The sequence below is a fragment of the Melospiza melodia genome, chromosome 1 (genome assembly GCF_035770615.1).
Source record: "Melospiza melodia melodia isolate bMelMel2 chromosome 1, bMelMel2.pri, whole genome shotgun sequence".
Classification (NCBI taxonomy): Eukaryota; Metazoa; Chordata; class Aves; order Passeriformes; family Passerellidae; genus Melospiza; species Melospiza melodia.
Window position 1 is genome coordinate 102,950,244 of NC_086194.1, and position 27,565 is coordinate 102,977,808.

The following is a 27,565-nucleotide window of genomic DNA, read 5'->3' on the forward strand; positions in this document are numbered from 1 at the left end:
CCAGCCTGGCTGGGCAGTCAAAATATTCATCAAACTGTATTTTTCCAATTGCAATGTGAAATTTGAGTTTGAAAGCATTCTGCATTTTTTCAGTGGTGTGGTTATATTGCAGGTAATTGTAGTAACTTTGCTCCATACAAGAAAGAGTTCAGGTCTTTAGGAAAGCATCTATAAACTTTACCTGAGCTTTCTTCATCTATAATTCTGGACCAAGGTATATAAGACTCCCCTAACCCTTCCTTACACACTTTAACACATTGAGAGAACCTTAGGCATTTAATTCCCTGCAAACTGCCAGCTTTAACAGCATAGTTTCCTTTTGGATCAGACCTGCAGGAATGAAATCGTACCTAAAAGAATTTTTTTTCTTTTTTATCTAGCATTCAAAATGATATACGCATCTTATATCCAACAGTTTCTTTCACTCTCCTCTGAAATAGAATTTGTTTCATGCTACCAAATCAAAGGAAGCCTTTGAGAATGTGTGACTGAGAAACATGCAAATAAGGAAGTCACTAGACAGACAAGGAGGCAGAGTTTGAGCTGAATGGAAACAACACATATATTCACACACAAAAATATTTTGCCTCAACAGATAAGCTCTGTCCTTAAAGCATCCAGTTAAGGTGGCCAGCTCTCAGCATCACACACAGCACCGGCATTTATGGCTTGATAAAGTGAGCATCCCACTCTTGGGCAAGCAGGATGCAGACTATAAGAAACAATGATTTTGTTCCAACACAGAGCAGAGAAGCAAAGCACGTAATCAATGGGACTACAATCCATGTTTAAATGGAAACAATTCATAGCATAGAAAAGCTGAATTGCTCAAAATGGAGCTACACAACATTAGGGAAGAAGACTGAATAAGACTTTGTAGTACAGATCACGTGTCAATTTGGCAGAATTCCTCCTTTTTTGCTTCAAAGAGAAATGGAACTGAAACCATATTCAGGTGGTAAAATCTATATAGAACTGTTAATATAAACAGCAAACTACTTTATTTCAGTAGCTTACACACCGAGGGGGCAGTTTGCACCTCAGTGACTGAATGTAACAATAATTTCTATCTGACAAAAAAGATATTTCAGATAGAGCAAGTCAAACATATTGAGTGACACACTGCCAATAGCAAGAGTATTACTACTTCTCATTTTACAGGGCACAGAAGTATGTCAGGAGATGCTTCCATACAAAGATGCAGCAATCACACAACAAAATACGGAGCTGGTTAATAATCAGCAATTTTCATTCACCTGCAGGCTGCAACACTTGACATAATACTTTGAAAGGATTTGAAAACACAGGGTACAGATTCCTCACTCCTTCTGTAAACAGGCTGTGGTTATCCGGCATCTGTCTATGGGAGCATTGTGGTTTCTGACTACAGTAATAAAGTCAGATCAGAATATGCTTTACAACTAACCTATAATTTTGTAGTCTATAAGGCTGCTGTTACCAAGAACCTGATCACACAGCATTAACAATGAACATACTTGATAGCAGCCTGAGCAGAAAGTTATTTCAGAGAAGATTGAAAGTTCTGAAGTGTGAGGAACTGACAGATTGCTCTCTGAGCTCAAGTAAAACATTGCATTATGATGTGTGACATACTTTGGTTCTGTGTGAAGGGCACTTTATGGCTCAAGTTTAGTGTTATTTTTTTCACCACCCTGTAACCTCCTATATTTTTTTCCTCTTAAGTAACAAAACATCAGGTTGACCAGAAACTCTATGCAAATACTTTTAACTCACTTTTCTCACACAGCACACAGATGTTTTGAAATGCAAACCAGAAAGCTCTCATTTTCACTCAAAGGCTGGGAAAAAATCCTGACATATTTAAGCCAACCAACAAGGAGGGCCAGAACTTTGGGACTGACACCCTCTTACCAACTGCTCTACAGAAGGGATGGTAGCTTTACTTCCTAGTATGCTAAAAAAGCAAATGGCTTAATTGTGATACTAAGTGAGAAAGAGAAAGCATCCAGTGAAAGTGACTGAAATGCAATCAAATCTGTAGAGACTTTTATCTTGCTTGGCAAGGAGAAATTCTCCCAAGTACCATTTAAAAATTAGACTTCTTTGGACACTATGTAAGTTACAACCATTTTTGGATGAAGAAACAACATTTTAGAGAATGCAACAACCTGATTCCTGTACTGAGGTTACTTTTACAAAACTAAAGCAAGGAGATCAAAATACTAGTTTCCAAAAATACTACACCTTTCCCATTAACACATAAAAGGGAAAAGAACCAAATTTGCTTTGGTCAACCTACCCATACAGTAATTACCCTGGATTGAGTTAGAAGACCAGATAACTAAAAGCCAAATCCCTCTTGTGACTACAATAACACACATTTAAGGATTAGAGGAATAATTTTGTATGGCTACTTCATTAGACATTAAGATCAACACAGTTCAGCACAATTATCCATTTCATTGTGAGAGGCACACCACACATATACCTCACAAGGATGGGCCAATCTCCCACTTTGCTAAATGGACAGTGGTTAATGTAATCTAGACAAAAACACAAAAATTGGAACTTACATAAGAGCACACCGAGTTTTAAGATCAAAGTCCAGCTTATTAGGAAAAATAAATCATACAGAAGACTCCCAAATATCCAGATCTCCAGATGATACACATTTTTGTAAAATGCAGCTCAACTATGTATATTAATTTTAGTGAAGGACTGGTTTTAAAGGTTTTTTTTTTAAGTTTAGTACTTACTTAATGGCTTCACACATGTCCAGTCCCATTTTCACACAATTCTTGGCATGATTTTGAAGAGATATAGGTAGTCCAGAAACACAGTAATAGCAGTCCCCTAAGATCTTAATTCTCATACATTCATTTTCCTGGAGGAAAAAAAAAGCAAGCTGAGACAGTGACTTTCAATTTGAAATACATAAATGAAGAGTTACTGTTACAAAGATTGACTTAAATGACATTAGCACAGTCCTTCTGCTCAAGTTTTTTCAGTACAAAAGGGCTTGCTACAGCAGAAACATTTGAGAGAGTTTTGTATGGTTGATCCCTCCAGCAGTTATGGTCCTTAACAGGAAAAAGCACTGCAAAACAAGTTCACACTTGAGAATAAAGAACTGAGTTAAACTGTCATGTCCTCAATCTAAATAAAGCCTTTTTGTTTGAAATATGAAATCAAAAGACATAGTCTTCCACATTCACATCTATGAAGATATACTATGGAATGCTTCCAGAAGCTAGAAATCATAATAGTAGTTCTATATTTTCTACTCTAAGACCATGTAAAGATTTTTGTTTTTTAAAAACTGAAATTTACTTTTAATTTAATTTAAATTTTAAACTACTTGACAACAATTTTTCAACAAATAAAAACACAGGAAATTTTATCTATTCTGAGGTTCTGATTTTACTTTCACACATGAAGTTTAATTTAATTTTTATAAAAATGACACCTAAATAAGCAGAAGAAAAAATTCTGTTTGTATCTGACTCTTTTCTTGAGAAATAAAGAGGCTGTGGTCAGTAATTAAAATTGATTGGATCAATACTGTCTCTCTTCTCCTTCAGTCTCATAAATGCTTTTTCTGAGACCAGAACACTGACTAACACTTTTCTATCTTGAGTTTATTAATCCTTGATATTGCAAAAAATCTATTTAAAGAAGTGTTCATCTGCCATTAAGCCTTGTTGGGCTCCATGAGCTGTCTCTATTGGTCCTATTAGAGAGCTATCTTGGGTTTCACAGACTGTCACTCTGGCAGAAATGCACTGTTGCACTCAGACCAGAGCCAGATCATTTTCTTCACACGTTTCAAATCCATTCTCCCTGCCAAAGTCTCAGAAATGCTGCACAAAGACCCCGAGAGGAAAAAAAAAAATTAAAGATGACTTTCTTATTCAAACTAACAGCAGCAGCCCATAGCAACCCACCTTGGCAATCTGATCAAACTTGCCAAAGAGCTCATTGAGCATGTGCACCAGCTCTCCTGGCGAGCAGTCACTGGCCAGGCGCGTGAATCCCACGATATCCGCGTACAAGATGCTGCAACACAAATTAACAGCATCTCACTCACAGCTTCCTTCTGCAGCACTCAGATCCATCAACCAGCAGTGAAACCTGAAAGCAAGCGCCCTGGATTGCACAGGGATATGCCCACACCCAAAACAGCCACTACTAAATGTAGAGCAATAAATATAGCTACGTCTATAGGAAAACGTATATTTGCCTTTATGGGTGTTGTGCTATACGTAATATACACCTGTATGTACCTTTATAAGTATTACCTCCTCAGGTATAACATTTATAGGAATACCTATATTTATAGGTATTTATAAATATTCTATACCTCTATCTGTTATGGGATTGAAAAATAGAAATATTTTTCCTAGTCACAAATCCACAGTATAATAGTAGCAATATAATAGTTTCAAAAGAGTATTTGTGCTCACAAGAGAACATGAGCCTCCCCAAAAGTTCTACAACATTTTTAATAAATCAGTTTCTAAGAATATAATTCAAACTAACTGTCCAATAAAATAAAAAAAAAAACAACAAAACAAACAAAAAACCCAAACAAAAACAGGAAAAAGAACATTGTTAAGAAGAAAGAATGTTTGAAATAAAAGTGACTTATTTTTCCAGCTACTAGAAATTTTAAAATAATAAATAATTAGATCTGTCAGCAGAATATTTTATCTCAGGTCCTGTGTAAAATACGTATGTGATACAGCTGCCTCTGTTTACATGATATAAGTCCTGAGAAATTGTTCCAATTAAGAAAATTGCAAAATCGGAATCATACCACTGACACAAACTACAATTTTGACTAGCATACATGGAAGCAGGATTTTGTAATTCAATCTGAAAAATGAAGACATTATGAAAAAAAGCCTAGTATTATGTGTCTTTTTCTCAACAACTCCTTTGTATTAACACCTTTGTGCTCTTCTGGAATGTAGCACTGTCAGCATTTGATCAAATTAAAGGATGCTACATATTAAGTTGTTGAAAAGCATATTTTTAAAAATGTTTTCTTAATTCCTCCCTTAACCCTTTCTTTCAATTTTTTTTCTGAATGTTGTTGATACATTTTATTACAGTACAGTACCTTACATTGGTGTGCCTTTTGACATACAAATTGTGGAAGTTGTTGGTGTTTTCCAGCTGGCCTGCCTTTGGACCTTGTAGCCTCTGAATGATCTCTGCTTTCATTTCCATGGCAATGTGAGCAGGCAGTAAAGAAAGTAGAAGACGCTCCTAAAATTTAAAATGAAATCCACAGTTTCTTTAAGGAGAATAAATTTAGCTTGGCATCAATACTGTGCAAGGCACACCCTATTGTCAATACCACAGAACATTTTGATGAGGCTTGCACCCAGAACTGGTGGAGGCTCCAAAATTAATCAGTACCTTGAGGAGTGTGACAGAGCCATACACACATTTCCAAGTAATACCTGCCTTCTCCAAGGTTTTGTGTATATTAGAAAAAGCTTAAGCTAAAGCTTAAGGTTTGATGAAGTTATCTACAGGAATCTATTCAAAATCTGAGCAGGATGCAGCAAATGAAACAAGAGTCACAAGGCCAGTCCAGAGGACTTAAATGGAAATGCAGTTTGATTCAAGCAGAAATACGCTACATCTTTTTTTTCCTTTCATACATTTTAAATGCTCTGCCATAATTTTAGCAGTTAGACCTAAAATAAAATACAGACACAATATGCTGGAAATGTTGAATTTTGTAAAGCATTTTGATAGGTACTCTCTCCTTTAATATGGTATTTGACAATTTTTTTCTAATTAACCTAAAAGCATATAGAATACTTAAAAAAACCAAACCCTACTTATTTTTCCTCATCATTTGTCATTATGGTCTTCCTCTTCTAAAGCTCTCTGACACTTCCATTTCACTCATTTCACCTGTGACAGCTTTAGACTGATTTCCTACTTCCCTGGAAACCAGGTCAACAAGAACTCTGCAAAAAAAAAAAAAAAAATCCTTCTTACTTTATCATATTCCATCTTGAAACTGAACAAGAATTTCCCATTTTCTCACAGGCAGACAGGAGAGACTCCTTCTGGCTAAGGATAAAAACACTGGAAGCCTGAACCAGTGAAGAGGGGGAAGGTAACTAAAAAAGGCCCTAACAGAGACAGAAACAGCTACACCAGAAAAGATGATGACCTCAAAATGTGCATGATTCTCAGGTGTTGCTCAGAATGCTGCATGCTCTTTCGTTCACAAGAGTATTTTTGCAGACTTTGCAGTTCTGTTCATGAAGGTACCAGAAGAGGTGTAGCCATTAATCCAATCCTCTGCCTGGGATAATTATTCCTGTTCAGGTCTGATGACCTTGAGCAGAGCAAGGCAATAACGGGGCTATAGACTCTTCTAATATTTGCAGCAACCTTGGCTATCTATCTCTGTCAAGTATAGTGACAAACTCACATTCCTCATAGCATTTGTGCGCTTGTCAGCATAGCATTCAATTACATGAGGCCCTGTGAAACTGATCCTGCACATATTTGGCAAAACACTTCTACTGCAGTGAATCAAGACAGAATCTTGCTTTGCTGTTAATTAATATTGAACTAATAATTTATTTCTTAAATGCAGGAATAATTTAATATGTTTAGGCATTTTAGCAAGTTCCCATCCAAGAGACCAATGTATTTTCATTGCTTATGTTCAGTGACAATGTTTCACTTCCACTGCTCCTTGTTGGAGGTATTTTGCTAACTTGTAAATAATATCTGTACAACAAATCAATTTTTTGCATAATGAAAACTTACTCTTCCAGGTTGCTCTTTCTCTAACAGTACAGGATTGTTCAGACTCATTAACAACTGAAATTACACAGTTAATGAAGAAGTGTCACTCTGTGCAACAATTTTACATCACTATACTCCTTTTATACTATGGATAGCAAATGCAAGCTGGTTCACTATCTTCCTTTGACTCTTACAATTCCAGACACACAGTGATGCCGACAATGCCCACGTTACTGCTTGCATCTTTGCAACTCAGAAAGCCTCGTAAAAGGTCATAAAGCAAAGGTCAAAAATGTTTTCAAGGAAGCAAGCAAAAAAAGGAAGAGAAAAAGTTTTCACAGAAAGCAGCATAAAGTCAACTACAAGCTAAAGAATCATAGAGGAAAAGGAAAACAGAATGCCCTCATTTTGTAGGGGACATCAGGAGAGATGGAACATTTCCCCTTCTTTTTCTCTTCAGGGCAGCCCACTATTCCATTCTGTTTAAACATCCTGATGAAGCTGTTCACGACAGCAGAATTCCTTCCAAAGAATGTTTTCCTTTCTCCATTTTCACTGTACAAACGAGAAAGCTGCAACCAGAGGCTGCTTTAGAGAACTGCAATTGGTGAAGCACACTGCAGAACACCTTGCCATATCCAGGAGCATATACAGCCTTCAGCCACCCCCTCCATCCTGCAGGCTGCAAGCATTCACACTTCAGTCCTGACCTTATCACTTGTGTGATAATGTGGATCGTTCATTTTCATTTCTTTCACTAAAAGACAGCTGTGAAAGAAGGTGAATCTTAACTATTTATGAGCACTGTGGCAGGGCTGGTCAGCTAAAGATCCTAAGAAATACAAAGCACACAAGAACAATTCTTCCTTCCCTTTTTTTCACTGCTGTTGCCTCAAAAGAGCATAGTGGAAGGATCAAAATCCCTTACTGATCAGCTTGTAGTGCACAATGTTCTTCTGCACTGAAACTCGTGCAGACTGGAACAATGCAAGGAACACTACAAATCAAGACTACTGCTTATGCTGGCTTTATATTTGGTAATACATTCCATTCTGTACTATTCTCTCAAAAGGATAGAAAATCTACACATCAAAAACTAGCTGAACTAAGATACAAGACACTGACTTTTAGACAAAAATCTTCCTTATTTGTAGTAGACAGAGAAGCCACTCTCAGAACTAAAGTCTGTTAGAAAAAAAGCTGAAATAATTCTGAATGCAGGTCAAGAGGCACCATTTAAAAGTCTTCAGACTGAAAATAAGAATACCTGCTTCTGGTGAAAGAGAAACTGCTGTGCGATGACAATGAAAATCTCCTCACAAATGTCCTTCCCTAGAATATTAACAACATGACCTTAACGACTCATACAGGGGATTTATGCACACAAGACTTTTTCCTGACTTATTCCTTGGGACTGTGCTTTCCTCTCAACCATTCAAGTCACTTCCAGCTGATACCTTTCTAGTCCTAGGGCTAAAAGATGTAGCCCACTACCTATACTAAATTAAAGTGCCTTTCAATACTACAGTTTAAGTATTTCTCTCTTCTCCACCTGGACCCCACTAGAAGAATAGCAAGTAGGCATCCTCCCTGGATTCTCCAGCTGAAGATTTTCTGTGGTTTATGTCAAAATGTTATTTGAGCTCCTGTTCTCTCAATCTCTCACATCCAAGTTGAACCCTTTGTCAGAATTTTCCCTGAAACATCCAGATGACTTTAGCAGTGATTCTTAGTTACTTATCACTCCTCCAAAACTTGATAAACTCTGGTTGCTTTCTAACCTAGAACAAGCTGGCAGAGCTCAGTGAAAGAACATTGTGCTGTTCTCTGCAAGGTGGCAGCTGCACGTGAGTATCTCACAAAATACCATGCTGTTCTGCAGCAAACAAGCACAATATCCTCAAACAGCAGGTACAGGTTATTTTTAAGAGTGCACGTTTGACAAATCAACCTCTTCTTGGCCTGAGGCAATAATGCTTTATTTATTTGCTTATTCCTGTTTTGTTATGCAAACTACCAATACTGATTCACTCATTTGTACAAGATTACATCATGATCAATGCTTTACTGAGCATAAATGTAAGAATTTATAGATTTAAAGGCCAAATATTCTTTCAGCTAGTCTGATTTCTTGAATAATAGAACTGACAGAATGTCACTAAGGGAAAACAAAGGTAGTCTGATAGGACTCACCCTATTAAACTCAACTTTGTGTCTTGCTATCAATGGAGAGAAATTGTCCTTCAAGGCAATTCACAGAATCTAATACTGAAATTCTGAGGTAGCAATGCTCTCTCTCTCTCTCTCTCTCTGTTGTCTAGGGAAGGAACTGCAGGTCCACATTTTGGTCTTACTGGAAGAAATGTCCATCTTTGTTGTTAAGCTTCTTCTGATATTCAAGAAGTCTGCAGAAAAACTCTATCTGTAGATCAGTGAAGGACTATAGGAATATTTTTGTCCTTATAACCCCATATAAGGATATTTTTGTCCTTGTCAATGTCATTGAGGGCACTGACTATTGAATTCTGCTTTTCTGTGGGTTGGGTTTTGTTTTCAGATTCCTGTGGCATATATCTAATGATCTCTTTAGCGAGTTTGACAAACCAGGTCAGTAAGTCAGTGATAAGAGCTCGAGAAGCAATTAGCCTATGCATGCATCTTGCTTCACTATAAAGTTTAGAAATAAACACTAATACCATCAAATTTTAAGCTGCCCTTGAAATGTACAAAGAAATAACCTAAAATAAATGAATTTTCTGATTCCTGATCACAAAATGATAGAACAGTCAAGAGCTGATAGAGATGGTGATCCAGAGGGTATTTGTCAAAGTACCATACTGTTAACCCAGACCTCATGATCATCCTCTTAAATACACTTACAAGGATAAAGAGTTGCAAAGTGTTTTTCTTAAAGCTAACTTGGACTCCTAACTGAGAGATGAGACAATTCTTAAAAATTACGTGCTATTATCTCCTTAAATTTAGCTGGTGTTAATAACCTCCATCAACCTCATTACTTGTGCTGAAGCCAATAAATTGATTTTACTTGTACACAACAAGAAAGGTATTTAATCTTGACTACACAGACATCAGTAGATGGAGAATTCACCAACTTCTAGTGGTTAACCACCTGAACTGTTAAAATCTGTTAAAAATGTGTTCTGCATTTCTTACTTTGAAGCCTTGGCCCTGTTATATCTTTCTCAGCTCAAGATTAATGTCCCTACTCCTATTCCTGTAAATACACATAACTGTCTTTTTGATCAGGTAAACAGACTTAGGTGTAAAAATCTCCTTCTCCTAAGTATTTCCTGCACTCTCTTGTCAAAACCCTCAACAACCTTCAAGCATTTTTAAGGGTTTCTTGACACAAATCCTAACATGTTGCTCCAACAAGCAAAGATATGCATACATTTATTTCCCTCAGTATGTCCATGACTTACTCGGTGCAACTTTCTGTTGCAACATCCTCGGAGTTCCCTGACTACTGTTCCACGTCTCCTACTTTCTCCAGAATATTGTACAAAGTTGCAGCCTTACAATATCCCAGCTATGGCCCATACACTTCTAGAATTATGTATCTTGAGAAAGTTACAAAAAACTCTCTTGATTAGTATTGCTTATAAAGTATTCAATATTATGGTATTTATTATCAGACCAGTATTTACATTTTCTGCAAAAATTATTGTCTGTGAATGTCTTCACTTACCTCCTAGATCATTAACAAAAAATACATAACAGCATAAACAATGAGATAAGATTCTTGCAGAACATAACACATACAGCTCCAGTGATAATTTCCAGTTACTCCACTCAAAATCTATGAGACTGTGCTCTCTTGCTAGGAAGTGTCAACACTTTTATGCTGAGCATCACTGCATCAAATATCTTACTGAAATCCTTTGATTATGGAAAGTTACTTAACCCAAACATGTACCCATTAAATACTAAAAAATATTTTCTTATTACTTGATTTCTTACCAAACTGTTGAGTACATCACTCTACTACTTCTTTCCAAATACAATCCTATCACAGCAGCACCTTTTATTTCATACTGATTGTTTATACCTTTTCTATCTACTGGCAGCCACTTCCTTGGTTATGATAGCTTTTTTCCTGGAAAAGTTCCAAAATTTTATGGGCATAGACAAAGCTAGAAAAGGATCAAGGAATTTTCAGGACATCTAGAAATCTCCTACATATCACATCTCTTGTCATTCTGAACTTTTTATACATATATCTAATTGTTGCTTTTGCTTGTGGCTAGTTCAGGCTTTATGACACAGATAGTATCTTTCCTGATGGCAGAACTATGAACTCTCATCTGGTCTTCTAAATGCCACACCCCCTTACACACACTGCTAACGACATTCATTTTTGATTTTTTTCTCTTTGGGAAATGAGTCTTTCCCCAAGCATAAGGATATACTATAAGGCTTTTTGTTTTCATGACCCTTTTGGTGAAATTTCAAGTGTGCAATGCCAGGAGCTACAGTATCAACATCAGAAAATCGACACACACACAAGGGGAATGAAAGTACCATCCTCTCATTCCACACTAGTTCCCCGAGCACAAAATGCAAATGCACTCATGAAATTATCCTGCAGAAAACAAGCTGTAGTTGTCCAGGAGCTGCTTCCATGGGAAGGGGAGGACCCCGAGTGGGGGCTGCCAGTTTTCACGAGCTCAGATGGAGATGGGCTGTGTCCACCCAGGTGCTGGGACTGGTCCAGGGCCAGGATGAGGCCCAGGTTGGTGCCAGACAGGGATCTGCTCCCATAGTGCTGCCTGGGAGCCTCTGCCTGGGAAGAGGCTCTGCCATTCCCACTCAGTCCCTGAGCTCCAGCCGTGCCTCCAGAAAGGGGACAGTTGTCTGCAGATAATTCTGCAATTGCCAAACATCAGTGGTGTGACCTGGCCACTTCACAAGAGCGGTAAAGTCAGTGCAGGCTGCCAGTTTAAGGCAAGGGTTTGCAGGCTAAATACACAGCACTGTGCACCCTCAGTGCACCCAGCTTGTTTGCTGCAGAGCTGCCACCTCACCAGTCACCTACACATCCAAAAAATACTAAAGCTATGCAAAAGCACCACCACTGTTTCAATGTAGGAGACTGAAAGCTCATTTAAATTCACAGGCTCGCCACGTATTTGGCAAAGACAAATTCCTACACAGAACCTAGGGGATGTTTAATGTTTATGCATAGATTACATATGCAGCCTGTTTAGGACTAATTTTGCAAGCAATGTTCACTACACCTTCAGAAAGCGTGCCTATCCTGGGGCTGTTCAAGTGACAAGTCACCAAACAGCACAACAATAGAGTAAAAGAGAACACACCAACATACACAGCCAGATCTGCCTAATTAACAGACAGAATTTCAAGGTTTGTTTCTGTCTCATCCTGTTAATTCTTGCTCTAAGTTTTATATATTTCAAGAAATGATGAACAAACAGAAGCAGCATTTTGCAAAGAATCAGTCTGATGAGTGTAACATATTTATTATTATAACAGTCTTCAATAAAGGTGAAGTATTATAGTGCTGGCAATTGCTCAATACCATTCTTTTAAACAATAAACTATTTAACTCTGGTACGACTCACTTCTCATTTTGATGAGAAGAATTTTGTTATTTTTTCAACAAAATGAAGAAAACCAAACTCATCTCTGTTTTTACATATTTTTCTTCTTCCAAACCATCTATGAGGCATGTCAGGGAAGATATTCAAGAGTACTGCTTGAAAGGTATCTACACAGTCCTTTTTCAAAGACCAAAGTTTCCTGTTCATCTGCCCAGTTTAGAGCCAAACCTTGTGGTTAAAAGCATCAAACCCAAAGCAAAACCAAAAGCATTTCTAAGGCACAGCACTGCATTTAAGCTAGAAGATCACATCTGAAGCACGTTGACAGCATCACTCCTCCACAGCCTTCTAGATAGCATGAAACTGATAGTTTTTACCTTTAACATTGCCTCTAGTGTTTTAGCCATCTGCTTACAGATTGCCAAGTAAACATGAAAGAATGGATTTCTTTCTGGCAATTTGCTAATATTTTACTGGATAGTCTACACATAGCATACATTTGAGGGAGCAAATGTTGTTCAACACACAAAATGAAGATCAAAATCTAGATTTTTGAGAATAAAGATTCTTATCAGGCACTGCTGCACTTGTCAGGAGCTCAAAAACACTTAAAAAAGTGGGTCAGACAGAGCAGTGAGAAGCAGGGCCCCACAGCAACAGAAATGAATCAAAAAAGTCAATCTCTGTATTAGAGTAATCAAGAGCAGAAGTAGTTAAACACAGTTTTGGCCCATACAACAGCTAGTTTAAACAGAGATAAAAGTTTACTCAAGAAGTAGTAAGAGATTATTTCACCCATAAATTAATGAAAAGTGAACCTACAGTAAGGAGCAATGCTAGTTCTTGTGAAAAAGTGATGATAAATTTTAATGTTGCAAGCTGTATATTTTAACACCTCTTTTCTGAGCACTGCTATTTATTCAACAGCTCACTTCCTAACCTTGAAGACAGAGAAGGCTGACTCACACTAGGTGGAAATCAAAGAACAGGCAGATGTCTGGAGGGTGTATGCTGTTACTGCATTCATAAAGCAGACCTCTTATTTCCTTACAATGGTCTAAATAAAAGGGAACAAGAATGGCTTGCATTATATTTCCATCTCAGGATTGACAGTTTCTTGTAGAAATCTCCCAATTGCTCTTTAATGATTATATTAGCCAGCGACTAAAGACAGAAGGTTTTGAATGAAAAACTTTGATCCTCCTGAAAAAACCCCTAATATAAACAGAGCTTTGAAAACCAATTCTCTTTATTTTGAGGAATCTGAACAGGGAAAAAAAAGCAACAACTTAATGATGGTAGATACATGCTAAACTAGTAATTAACACTGACTAGCAGGCCTAATCACAAAACAAAATTTAGCATAAATAGTAGTAAGGGTTAAAGCTTTCAGAATTAGCCTGGTTTTCTTTTCTAAATATTTTCTGAGTTTCATTCTATACATTTTATTTTCTGAACATTTTCCACATTACTGTGTGTATAGTTTTGGAATTGTTTTCTATGGCATGTTCCAGAGGTACTTACACATGTAAGTTTGCAGACAGGAACTCAGACTTAACCACAGAAAGACAGGAATGGTAACTACCAGAGCTTCAAGTGCCTTGTCACCTGGGAAAAGCCTGTCCTCCTGGGACACTAAGTCTGTGAGAAAATTGGAATCCTAAAAGTGCAACTGAGAAAAAATTAGATCTGCAGAAGGAAGCCACATTAAGTAGAAAATGCCCAAAAGAGGGTGCTGTTTATGATTCTGCACAAAGAGCCACCAGGTCATTAGCTGCAGGCTGGAAGGAGGCACCTTAATGTGCTTGGAACTCTGTTGTGGGCAAAACAGTCTGCAGTCAGGTAATTTTAATAGAATTAATTTACTGCAAACAAAAACAAACCTTTCACTGCTGATTGCAGTTTTGAAAAAAAGAAAAAACTACAAAAAAATCAACAAAAAAGGAAGATAAACACTGAGATAGACAGTTACACAACCATCTATCCTCTGCCCTTCCTGGCCTCAGTTTTCCCTATTTTTGCTGTGCATTATGCTCTGTCCATCTAAATTCTTGTGCTGAAGTGGCAGGCAGGGTGGGAAGCTGAGATAGCAATGTGTGATAGTTTCTTTCTGTCACTGTCTGCTTAGCCACTTCTGCTGCTCCATGATTAAAGGTTTCTGCTGCCCTTGTCCTCCACGTCTCTGATCAGCCTCGAACACTGATGGCCTGCAGTGCCCTCTGATGTGCCCATGCTCAAGCATGGATTGCCCATGTGCCACAACCCTTCGGTGGTGAGGGTACCTTGTTTGGGTGGAGAGTCCTCTACACAGATCAGCTTGTCCCCAGCCTCCAGAGCTGCCTGTTTCCTTACACACTGCTTTTGGGCAGGGGCACCTTTGGTCCCTGGTTAGATGATTTTTAATGCCCAATGGCTAAGATTTTCTACACAAAGCAGGCTTTTCCATGACTGTTTTGTGTGCCCCATGGTAGGCTGGAAGCAGCTTTGGCAGATATGAAGAGATTCACAATGACTCCTCCTGCAGCTCTCTACCTCAGCCCCCTATGGCCACCAACACAGGCTCCATACAAAGCCACAGTGGCCAGTGGTGCAGAAATGGGGTGGCAGCTCCAGAGGTTTTCAAGCTTTAACAGGAGATCCACAGGTTAAACAATGTCGTCCATGTGCAACCCCTCATCAAAACAGCTCTCTGCCAAAATGAGACCTCAACTCTCTTCCCATCCCTACACAGAAATGCTTATCAGTGAGCACGAGGTTACTTTGGAAGTAGAGCCCCACCAGCCTTTTCAGGTGAAACTAATTTGCTCCAAAATGAAACCATTTAAAAATCACCGAAGCAAGCACCAGATTTTCTGTTTCTACAGTGCTCCAGGTGAATTCTCTAATCCCCAGGCTCCTGCACAAAGGCTGCTCTGCTTCCTCTTTCTCTCTCACGGGATGTGCAGTCCAGTGGAGACATTTGGCAAATGTCCCTCAGCACAGCGAAAGATGGGGCCCAGTTTGTCCCCTTGAGGGATTAGGGCTGTGTTTGAATTCTTGTCTCACATGTTGAAGGGTTTAAAATAGGTCTCTTCTTACCAACTCCATATTCTATGTCTATTGTTTTGGAATCCTGGTTTACACACAGATGCCTGCACATTTGTACATGTGAAGATGCATACTGTCAAAAACAATACCACAGCTGCAGCTGATTGATTTTGGCAGCATTGTTTGTGATGGCAAATATGCTATGGATTAATGACATCTATTCTATATCATTGCACTTAAATAGCTTCCAAAATTTTTAGAAATTTGGGAGTAGTTTGTGACTTCTTTACCCAGCACTGGTATTGGTAATTTCCAGCATACATCATCAATATATTCCATGCCTTCGTGTAATTTAATTCTTTTTGAAACACTGCATTTTAAACATGAATTAACAGATATATCTATAGAAAAATATGTTGACAATTAGTATTGTGCTGCTGTTCAGAGAGACAAAATCATAAGAAATGAGAAGGTAATATATACTAACTGATAACATTTTACCATGTAATTCACAGTACCATAATTTGATAGTCATCACTGAAACCTCAGCATACAGACACAATATCAACTGTTTAAGCTACAGGAACCATAATTCCTAGAAAGGAAGAAAGAACAAAAAAAATTACATCTTTAGTGTAACAAGACATTAATTTTCATATTTAGTTCCTGCTCCAGTCCTCTTGGTGAATTTTTCTTATTGCTTAAAACTGTTTCTGTATGATATTATGTACTTCCCTTTTAGATAGGCATTGCTGTTCTCACCATTTATATTACATAATTTTGAAGAAAGTAGTAAAATATGAAACTGCTATATGTTTTCAGGCATTTATTTTAAGAAATGCTATAAAATATTCTTCTTGATTTTTGTTAGCAGACTATTTTTATTAACAAGCAAGAGGTAGCTGATTTCTTTTTCAGTCCTGGGCCCAAGGTGCACCTCAAAATAGTTTCCTCCCCACGGAGCCTCATAGCTGTCTTTAGCAGCACTGGCACTGCCACATCCAGCACAGCTTAGCAACACTTCAAATACTGAGGTCCTGCCAAGAAACTACAGAACATATGCTCAATACACAGATGTGCTCTGATGAATCAGGGCCATCCTACATATTCAGATTGGGTCATTGCAGAACTTGCTTGATTGCAGGTTGCAATACCAGTATTAAAAAAATAACTTCTTTTTTGTTTAACCCAAGGTGTGTGACCAGAAGGGAATGTTCCACTCTGAGTCAGGTGGATGCATCTAAATGAGAGCCACTTCGAGCTGCAGCAGAAAGAACGTTTCAGAAGACTGGATGGACAAATGAGGGGAAAAGCACCAAGAAGTGAGATATAACTCTGCTGCAGTGCACCCAACTTCAGCATTTCCCACTTTGTTGACAGAAATATTTCCTAAAGACCCTGATGGGACTTGCTGAGGTTGTTTCAATGATGGAAGCCACTGCAAGCAGAAGAAGGCTGTACGAAACTCTGCCCTGCAAGGACTCAATATGAGATTTATTTTCAAGTTTGGTATTTTCTCTGTTTCATCAGCAATTCTGAGCTATCCGTGACTGAAGAGTAAAGTTATTCTAAGTAACTTTGCTGTAAATAAAACTTTTCCTTTTTTTGAGACTGGCAGCTATTCCATCCAAGGACCTATGAGTCATGCTCTGTCATACCAAGTGTGGCTTAAAGTTTGAATAATCTCTCTCAGTGATCCAACAGGTGAAGCCTCTGCAGCTGTGCCTACTCCTGTATGGACTGCAGTGAGCAAATTCTATAAATCATTTGGGGCAAAATGTTGTTGTCTATTTGGGAAATTGGAGAGAAACTTCCATTGTAGAAGCTCATCCCTTAACACCTAACTGCTGTTCAAAGAGGGACACCACACACACAGAAGGCAATTATTATCATTTAATGTTTGATAGATAAAGGTCTGCATCTTATGTGTCTGGTGAGACATGAGTTCCTCTGCTATTCTCCCCTATTGTTTTCCTTTTGCAGTGTCCAGGGAAGCCCAGTGCTTTGCTCTGAGACTGTATGCTGAAATATTGACAGTTTCAGGGCAAGAGCTCAATCTTCCTTGCACAAACCTTGCTCTCCCAGCAGGACAAAATTCACTGGACTCAGGGCAGTAAAAGCTACCCAAACCAATCACCTTGCATCTTCCAGCACAACTTCTTCAAAGTTTGTTTTTCTCTCAACACTAAGGGGAAGGTGACATTTTGATTAACAAGTTCTGCTGGTTTCAGCTAACTTTCCTCATCTATAGGTTCACATTTGCATTACCCAGCTGCTTCTTTCTAGTATCTCACAGAAGCACGTTGAAAGGACAACTCGCCAGACGTACAGTAGTACGTGGTACAGAAATCCAACACTATATGCAATACAGCATTATCATGTCTCTGCTCCCAGTGCAGAAGGGAGTAAACAGAAAAGAACAAAATACAGTCTAGGGAGATCTGAATGACCAGCAATTAATCATATTTCTTCAGTGTGACAAAGGAGACAGAAAAACAGCCGTGCCAGATGCAAGAATATGTTGGGCTGCACCAAAAGTTGGAGCCCAGGCTACACTGCAAGATGGAATAGCAAAAATAGTGGCTACTTGCAAACACTAGACAGAAAACTTTTATGAAGAAGCAAGAAAGATGCCTGCTTTTTATTTCATACTAACAATTGGCTCTACCCTCAATATCTATGTTATTTCATAAATAAATCTATCTGGTTATATTAAAGTGAGAAAAAGAAAGCCCTGTAAATCTGCCCCTTATGAATTCCAGTAAAATTATTCCTTGAGTATTCTTTTCATCCTCTAGAATTGGACACAAACTACTGTCTGTACACCTGCATACTCAGGCTTTATATTATACATGAACAGAGAGCTAGAAGTGTCTTATAAAACAAAGCATATTTATTTACAGATTTCCTTTGGGTAGCATAAAGCTCACTGTAAAAGCTGACAGATCTCCACATTGTGCTGTACTATGTGACACTACAGCACTTCTGTGAATAACAGTATGCAGAATGGTGGCACAGGCTTCAACAACAAATTATTGCTTCTGGGACTTGTAGATATTTTATGGTTGATAAGCAACTTTCACTGAAATGTTTAAGTTTCAGAGGAATGCAGAAAGCTATTTAAAAATAATCTGATCATGAAACAAAACTAAAGGGACATGAGTGATTTAAAAAAGCAACATTTAAAAAATTCTCAATGAGGATAAGTAATTAAATTTTTAAATATTTAATCATGTAAAGACATTTGTCCTGCCCCATGCCTGCTTAGTTTCTTCAAGACCCTTTTGTGAGGGATCTTGTCTTCCAGACATACAAGCAGCCAATTAAAGCAGATCATTTTCACCCACAAGATCTGAAACCTTCAGAGAATTCCTATTTTTTTCCTCTACAAAAGCTGTCTTGACTTTTATTTCATCTATCACCCTCACCCAAATCTAGCATTCTACTTCCACGAATAATGCCCAAACAGACACTGAGTTTCCAAGTCAGTAATCCTCTGGCCTCCCTTGGAGCTCTGCAAAGATTGGTATCACAATTGCCTCCCTCTTGCCCTGAGCTACCAGCACAGCTCTGGGTGACAGACTCCACGTGAGAGGTGGCTGCAGCATTTCAGTTGTTTCATCCCTGAGCTTCTTTAGGTGTCTCTGCTGAACACACAGACAGGAGGATTCATTGCCACTTATTTTATCTATCTATTACTTGACCTCTCCTCCTCATGCTTCACCTTGAAATAACTGTTGCAATTAGTCTTCCATAAGTGTAGAAAATTCCTTTCCTCCACAATGAGCAAAGAAGCATTAAAAAAAGTTTTCTGTAGATTTACTATGGAGAATGGCATGGCATAATTCTGAATATGAACTCACCCTGACAAAGACAAAACAGTTAATTCCTGCACAGTTTAAAAATTAGTGTTTCTCTCTAGTAATTGTTAAACTTACAGTAACATATCTTCTCAACGCCAATTTAATTTTCTAAAAAGATAATTTTAAAAAATTTCTTTTTTAGTATCCCCTTTCATCTAAGCAAAATTTCAGATGCTTTTTGTACTTATTTAAAATTACTCGATTACCAATTTTCACACATATTAACAAAGTATTAAACATTAGGAATCGATTAAATTGAATTAGTACCTTTCTATTCCTTTTAGCTTTTTTTTTTTTTTTTATGGTTGGCCTAGAACTAACTAAATTACTACTTTTTTTCCAGTGGTGGAGGAAAAGTAGCTTTCTTACGATTGATTTTTAACATTTTAATGAATTTTCAAGGAAACAGAGCAGGAAAGCTACACACCAGTCATCCTTTAAAACAATTACTATTTCTTTTTATATGTATTCCTTATCAAGGGGTACTTGAGTGCACCCAAGATGACCTACAAGAGGAGGTAATTTTAGGGTGTTTAAGGCATGACTACAGATAGCTTTCTGAGTGAGTGCCTAACTCTTTCTCCTGTTTGTACTATATACAATTAAGCAGTTATACCAGCTTACAGGTTCAAAGGGCACATGTATGACAGAATGTCTTAAATTTGTATTTTTCCAAATTCTTAAAGCTGTGACTCGCATAATAAAGGTAAAATTAAATCAAAACACAAAATAACAAAATCCTACTGTGTCATCATTTCATTCTCATGTAATTCACTAAAAAATTATTCTCTTTCTATATCTATGTATCTATATATGAAAAAACTATTCATTTCAATAATGCAGTGTATTTCAACAACGGATGTTACATATTCAAAATATAAGTTACCCTCTATCATTCAAGGCCAGGTTGGATGGGGCTCTGAGCAACCTTGTCTAATGAAAGGGGGCTTGGAAATAGAAGAACTTTAAAATCCCTTCAACTCAAACCATTCTGTAAGTCTATGCCCTTTGAACAAAAGGAATTAACACCCTTGCTCTACAGCTGAAAGGCTAAAATCTTCCTTTTATTAAAAAAGAAAATTTGCAAGCAAATTCTCCTCCACAGATATTGCCCTGCACAAGACAAGCTAGGAACATGTGGCAATGGGGATACATTGGCAACACTGCACCAGTTATAATTACCACAAAGTGATGGGTACAGTGGGGTTACAGCAATCCCTGCAGGGCTCTTTGTTAATCTGCTCAAGAGCACATCTTTCACTGAAGGGTAAACAACCCTGCATCACTGTTAAGACAGTTAGTGGCTCAGAAGAAGCTCTCACTGCACCTATGCTGCAGCTGAAACCAGAATGTTCCCAATACCAAATCTATCTCAAAATATAAAAACCTCTTTAGAGTGTATTTTAATTATTTTTTAAAATATGTGGCTTTCCAGACTAAGAAGCCAATTCATTCAGTAAAGTTGGGCTAATCAATCACACAACCAGCTTAAGCACCCATTTACATGGAATGAAAAACTTGCATCATATCATATCCATCATATAATTTCATATATCAATCTTATAATTTTATTTCCTGCTTCCTAAAAATGTGTTTTATTACCAACAGGTTGAAATTCCAGCATCATTTAAGAAAAGCCACCATACTGCAGTACTGCAAGTGAGTTTGTGCATTTCTTGTCAACTAAAGCTAAAATTTTCATTTACATTACCCTCTGTTTTTTCCTCTCCGTGAAAATGTGTTTTATTAGAGATACTTGCCTAGTTGTATCATTATAAGGGTGAAAAGTTTTAAAGTTTTAATTTATGAAAGAAAATTTCAGATATTTTGCCTGGAAAGGGAGAAAAACAATGAGTCACTTAAATGACAACAATGATGTGTAGAGTCTATGCTTATGATCAAGAAAAGACAGAGGAGTTTTGCAATGGTTCTCTGAATCCAGCAGCAGCGCAGCTCTTTTCTAAAAAATGTAATATACTAAACAAAGTCAGTGCCTGAACCATATCCTGATCTTGTACTGAATTTTTCATGAGTATTAAAAAACCCAAAATTACTTGAGAACTCCACAGTAAATCTCTTCCCCGGAGATTTCCATTCTCATTCCCTGAATGCCCTTTGAAGCAGGCACATGAGGACAAAGATGCTGCAAAAATGAGTACCAATGAGTAACAGCGGAACTCTGGTCATGTCCTTTCATGGACTAAATGCTTGTCCCATCCTAAACAGAGCAAAGGTGCTCAGCAACAGCCTTTCCAGACCTGAAACCACAGACTAAAGTGGTTTTGAAGTCTGCTGTGCACACACATTATTATGTGTTTTCTCTTTGCCCCTGAACCACAACTTTTAGTTAGGATTTAAAGAGGGTTTTCTGAATGTTCCAATCATTTTCAACGTGGATTGCATTTCTTCATGTTTTTAAATCTGAGAAGTATCACTGAACTGGATCAATAATGATAAACCCGGCACTTTCTGGAACAAGTTTGAGGGATCCACAGTAATGCTCTGTCAGGATCAGTCATCTCCAGGAGCTTTGGGGAAACCTGCGGAGGACAAAAACCCTTTGGTGTATGCTGAATGCTGTTAGGGCTTTCTTCATTTTAACAGTGATGTCAGTGAGCAGGACAACATTTTAATGTGATTTTGGGGGTTAAAAGGATGATGAATCTCCTCTGAAAACTTGCAATGTACTTTCAGTAGTGATGTACATTGTGGCCAGTCCTTCAGCTTCCTCCATCCCAAGTTCAAGACAGACTGTGGCTCTCCACAGTCACAGTTTAATTGTCTAGTTGTCCTACCTCATGGATTAGGTAAGATCCCAAAAGGGCTGAAGTCCTTATCTATTTCCACGTAATGGAATTTTTTACCTTGTCACTGCAATTCTGAGTACTTAGTTTACTCCTGCTGGCATAGAAAATAATAGGATGCTTTTTCTGGAAATCATCATAAATTCTCACTATGACTAACAGACATTTATCACGTGGCTTCCACATTTTCATCATCATGTAGAAAAGTTCCTCTCCTTCTCAAAATGGGTACTTGTTTTCCTACCTGTATTTGTAAAACATCCAATTTTTTACCAAAGTCTCCACCAGCATCAAGCTGCCTTGACTCTTTTTTTTATAGTATGTCTCAGACAGTATAGCTGAAATTTTGCAGATTTTACAACTGTCTGCATTTTACAGCATCCCAAACATGCGTGGTTCTATTTAACTGTCATCAGAGTTTCCTGAGAATCACCTGCTGCATCCACTTTTTACATATTATACTACAGTTCTGCCACTTCCTTTTTGGTGCATTATCATTCATATTCCTCCTACTTGTCAACCAATTCACCTTCAGACAGTCATATCTTTAAAATGCTAATATATTCCATGCTATGCAACAAGGTGCTTCTGTCTTTTAATGGCTAGATGAACATTTTAACTGAATGGAAAAAATTAGGAAGAAACTGTGGTGCAGTGATTTATGTGAGTAAGTTATAGTACATCTATTTATAGCATTACACAGCTTTTTTATGACAGTCTGTTGGCATAATTAAGAATCCTTGCAAAGAGTTTGAACAAAAACATAACAACAATAATATTTAATTGCATTTTATATGCAAAAATCAATGGGGCTTCAGCTAAGAGCAATATGTTATTCATATGCTACTGATTCTAAATTGGATTGTGACATACTGTTTGTTCCTCAAACTCACTGAAGATGCACACATTAATTTACAAAAACTCCAGAAAATGCATATGGGAAAAAAAATGAGGCCTACAGTTTATACAAAATGAGGAAAACAGAGAAACTTTATCACAGGACACACAAACGATAAGCAACCAACTTCATTAGGAAGGCATGCATTATTAGAGTAAGAAATTATTATATATAAAAGAAAAGCTGGTATAAAAAGAAAACCAAAGGCTTATGATTTTGATTATATTATCTTGTTAGAACAATGAAAACCTCAGAAATCCTTGGACGTATTTGCATTTCACAATAAGTGCACCAGGCATACTAACTCTTGCTTTCTAACTCCTCTAACAAGTTGAATGCATTTTTTTCCCCATGGTATCAGTAAACAAATGTTCATTCTCACTGTGTGTTGTCTGTGGAAGACTGTATTTTAAAATAACCTGAAAGAATAAATTAAAAATGCAGAAAAATTACTGATGTAATTTTTTTTCATAAATATAGAGAAAAAGTGAAGTTATTATCAATTTAAAATTCCATTCTTCACAGACAGATTCTGCCCAGCAATCCCTACACTTCAAAATCGGTGATGAGGAGTTACTCCCCTGGAGTAAATCTCCTCACTGTAACTGTGCCTTTAAAGAGTGCTGACAGTGTGGAGAGTGCTACAGCTGCACAGAATCCCTGTGAGCACCAGGCCTTTTTCTTAATTACGTAAAAAAGGACGTGCAGCCACAGTTGCTGCAGCATTATCAGCCCTGGGCTGCCTGAGGGTTCCCTTCAATGCTGTAAAGGGCATTATTAAAGGTATCTGTGACAGACTGACTCACAAACAAAACCAGATGTGACCTATAAAGCAAAGGGAATTTAACAAAACCTATTTATAACACTATTTTCCCTCAGTCCTCTCACATTCGAAAGATCACAGTAGCCAATAAAGCTCAGAACTGGGAAGGGAGGCAGGTGTCAGGATCTACTTTGGCTACAGCATTTCTAAAGGATCAAATATATGTAACTGGAGAAAGGCACTCTTCCAAACCTGACATTCCTTTCAAACATTCGGAATAGAGAAGAGCATGAAATAATTAAAAAACATAACAAACAAAGTTCTGGAGAAATAACTTTCTCTGAGCAACAGAAAAAAAAGATTTTTGTTCTCAAGGAGTTTAACACAGAGCTGGGAGGGCCAAAGGAAGACTGAAATATACTGCAGAAAGACTCATAAAAACTATGTAACTATATGCTCCTACCAAAAAGAGGGAATTGGGAAGGTGCAAAAGTATGAAATCAAAGAAGTTGATACAAATTAATGCTGGAGTAGAACAGGTTTTAGAGCAAAGTGACAAAATGAGCAAGAAAAAATTATGGGGGCCATTTTCTTTTCTGATGATACCAAGTTAACCAGGAAAAAGATGGGACTGGGAATAGCTGAAGAAAGGTCTCAGAGGACCAAGGCCATGGTTTCACAAGGCATGTGAGCAGACATCCACACTTCAGCCCAGTGTCAGACCAGATGGATATGCTTGATAAAACTGCAGCCAGCGGAGAGCCACCGCTGAGCAGAGGAAAACAGCGAGGAGGAAACAGCAGCTGCAGAGAGGAGCTCCTGTGTACTGACCACCCTTTATCCCCCTCCATGGTGCTTGTACTGGGTAGGGGAGCTGGGAGTGAAGGAGTGAAGTTGAGCCTGGGAAAGGTAGGAGGAAAGATGAGGCTTTATTACCTGTCTCTTTTGCTTCAACTAGCCAAAACTATGTTATTGTCAGGAGATCAAATCTTTTTTTCCCCACAGTGGTAATTGATAAATGATTTCCCTGTCTGGATCCATAGGCTTTCCCATTCCTGTTTTTTCTCCCCTGTTTTCTACCCCTTTCCTGCTGGGGCTGGGGGGCAATGAGTGAGCCCTTCAGTAGATGTTTGGCTGTGGGCCATGGCTAAAGCACCTCAATATTACACTTTTCTCTAAATACTACAGGAACTTCTTATTCAGTGTTGAAAAAAAGGTTGGGACTGTTAGGCACCATTTGAGCCTGAAAATTTATTATCCGATGTAAAGTCATCAATACAGTACTGCCGCTAAAAGCAGAAAATTAAAAAAGGCTACACATATTTAGCACTGTCTTACTGCTTGAGCAGTCACATTTGATGACCTATAATGAGAAAACTGGTAACTACTGAACTTGAAAAATCCAATGAAAGTAGCAAGGAAGAAGAAACTTTAAAACAGGCACACAGTAATCTGAGATTTTGACTATCAGAGACTTACTTAAGCAGTCACAAAATTAAACTATGCAGTCAATAATTAAAACAACCAAAAGGAAATTATTCTTCACACCTTAAGCAGTTGAAAAAGCGTGCCACGGGATTTGAGGATATCAAAATTGGTTAAATGCAACATCAATTCTGGTTCATTAAATAACTGGGTCATACATTTTCTTGCACTCAGATAGATCACTGGGGAAGCATCTGCCTAAGATTATCTATTCCACTTTTTCATAGGCACATACTTTTGTTTTTCTTTCCCCTGTTTTAACCAAGCCAGGATGCTCACAGACAATGTTCAGCAATAAATCAAGGCTTACTTACAGGATTTCTACGATTAGCTTAAAGAACTGGGAAGGAACTTAGCTTGAAAATTTTTCCCCTAGTAAGCTTATGTAGCATGACCCACAACACACCATGGCCCGTAACATTTACCCAGCCCATACCTCCTGCTGTTGTTAAGTTTGCCATAGATTAATACACTCTCATGGCTCCTCTCGCTCATATTTCATGAGCAGCTTCTCATACTCAAGGAGAGGATGAGAACATTCAGTAGTTGGGACCTTATCTTTTGCATTTCAGTGTTTTCAAAATATATTATGCTTCTTTTGCAGACTATCAAGGGCAGAGTAGCAGGCAGGTCATTGTACATTTTTGAGGTTGTTATTGAATGGCCATCTAAAAATATGAGGGGATAAGGATGCTGAATACAGCTTTGTGGTGGTTTGACCAGGAAGAAGTGGGAATTCTGGGATGTTGTGGTCAAACCAATGGGTGCTTGGATTTTGATATTGGCACCTGGTATAGCCAGTGGGTTTTAGGACACACCTCCGAGAACACCAGGGGTTAAAAGCAGAGCTTCGGCACTGGGACGCTCTCTTGGGACTTGGAGGGACGGAGGTCGGATCTCTCCCTCGTCCAGCCGCTGCTGCTGGGCGGGTGAGGGGCAGCCATGCGGTAGGCCTGGGCCTGGACAGAGATGGGAGTAAGGAGGCCTTGGAGGATGGAAGGGTGGAGAGCAACAAGAGACATCGGGCAGCCATTCCCCCCCCTTGGAGACAGAGAGAGAGAGAGAGAGAGTGCAGCCTGTGTTACCTTGAAACTCAGTAAACATGTGCTGGCAGCAGGCAGCCCGGCTGAGGAGAGAGGGGGGTGCAGCCAGGAGTCCAGCCGCCTGGAGGAGTTTTTAACCCTTTTTTGGACAATGAAAGCCTTACAGAACATTAACCCTTCCTAGACGAGTGATAAGAGTGGAGGAGGACAAAGGAAATGAACGAGTGATGGAGGTCTGGACCAGAGAGAGAGAGTGAGAGATGTTGAAAGAATGGAGAAGATGGATTTTATGCTGGACTCTTTTATGTAGCCATGGACAGAGCTATGTTTCCGTGTGATACAGAGACTGAGTCCAGGGGGAGAAATGTCCCAGTGCCAAAGAAGATTCAGTGTGGGTACCCCTCGGCCCCAGGGGGTATATAAAATATGGGGGGGACAGATGTCCCAAAGGTGAGAAGGTGAGATACTGTGCTTCTCTGGAACTGGACAAAGCATCCTTAAAAAAGACAACCCTGGAAGCAGCCCTGATCCCTGTTCGGTGGTGAGAGCACCAAGGACGGAAGAGGCCACCATGACACATGGAAGGACTCCCTCTCCTCTTGAGGAGCTGAAAGTTTGAGCAATCTAAAGGGTGGTGTTGGACCTAGAATTGGTGATTTTGGAGGATGTATTGTATTGGGAATTTAGGGGGGAGGAGGGGGAGAGTGTTTTTTGTGAGGTTTTCATTTTCCTCGGGTTTTTTTTCTTTCTTTCTTCTTTTGTGTATAGTTTAGTAATTGTTTGTGTGTAGCTTAGTTAATAAAATTTTCTTTATGTTTAAGTTTGGAGCCTGCTTTGCTTATTCCTGGTCACATCTCACAGCAGACACCGGGGAGAAGGTGTACTCATGGGGGCTCTGGCTTTGCCAGGCCCAAACCATAACAAGCTTGAACAGGACCTGCATGTCAGATATTCACAAATATTTAAAAACTACTCTGATTAAACAAACAAAGTGATTACAGTAGTAGAAGTCAAACTTACATTTTCTCAAAGAGTAAACCTGTCAAAGTTTTCATAGGGCAAAAGGTCTTTGTGAAAGATTGTACAGGAAATAAAATGTACTTTGAAAGAAGAAGTATACATGAAGAATGTGAGACGTGTCCCAAGAGATGAAAGGAAGCATGGAAGAAGACACCTATTTACTGGCAGAAAGAGACATGAAAGGAGGAAATGGAATATTTAAGAGTACAAAATTCCTTTTGAGATCATTTTAACAAGAACATCTGAGAAACACTAAGGATGCACAAATGCAAATGACAGGAAAAGGAATGCTCCTCAAAGTTATTTACAGGATGG

General features: G+C 38.4%; 1 protein-coding gene across 1 annotated transcript in view; it reads right to left on the reverse strand.

The window, feature by feature from the left end:
- Nucleotides 1-27,565, reverse strand: part of ADCY2 (adenylate cyclase 2) — a 204,549-nt gene that overhangs the window by 65,696 nt on the left and 111,288 nt on the right. The window contains exons 5-7 of the mRNA XM_063163008.1: nt 5,105-5,253; nt 3,927-4,038; nt 2,739-2,866 (exon numbers count right to left, since the gene is read on the reverse strand). Of these exons, the coding sequence (XP_063019078.1) occupies nt 2,739-2,866; nt 3,927-4,038; nt 5,105-5,253 (389 nt within the window). The remainder of the gene's footprint in view (nt 1-2,738; nt 2,867-3,926; nt 4,039-5,104; nt 5,254-27,565) is intronic.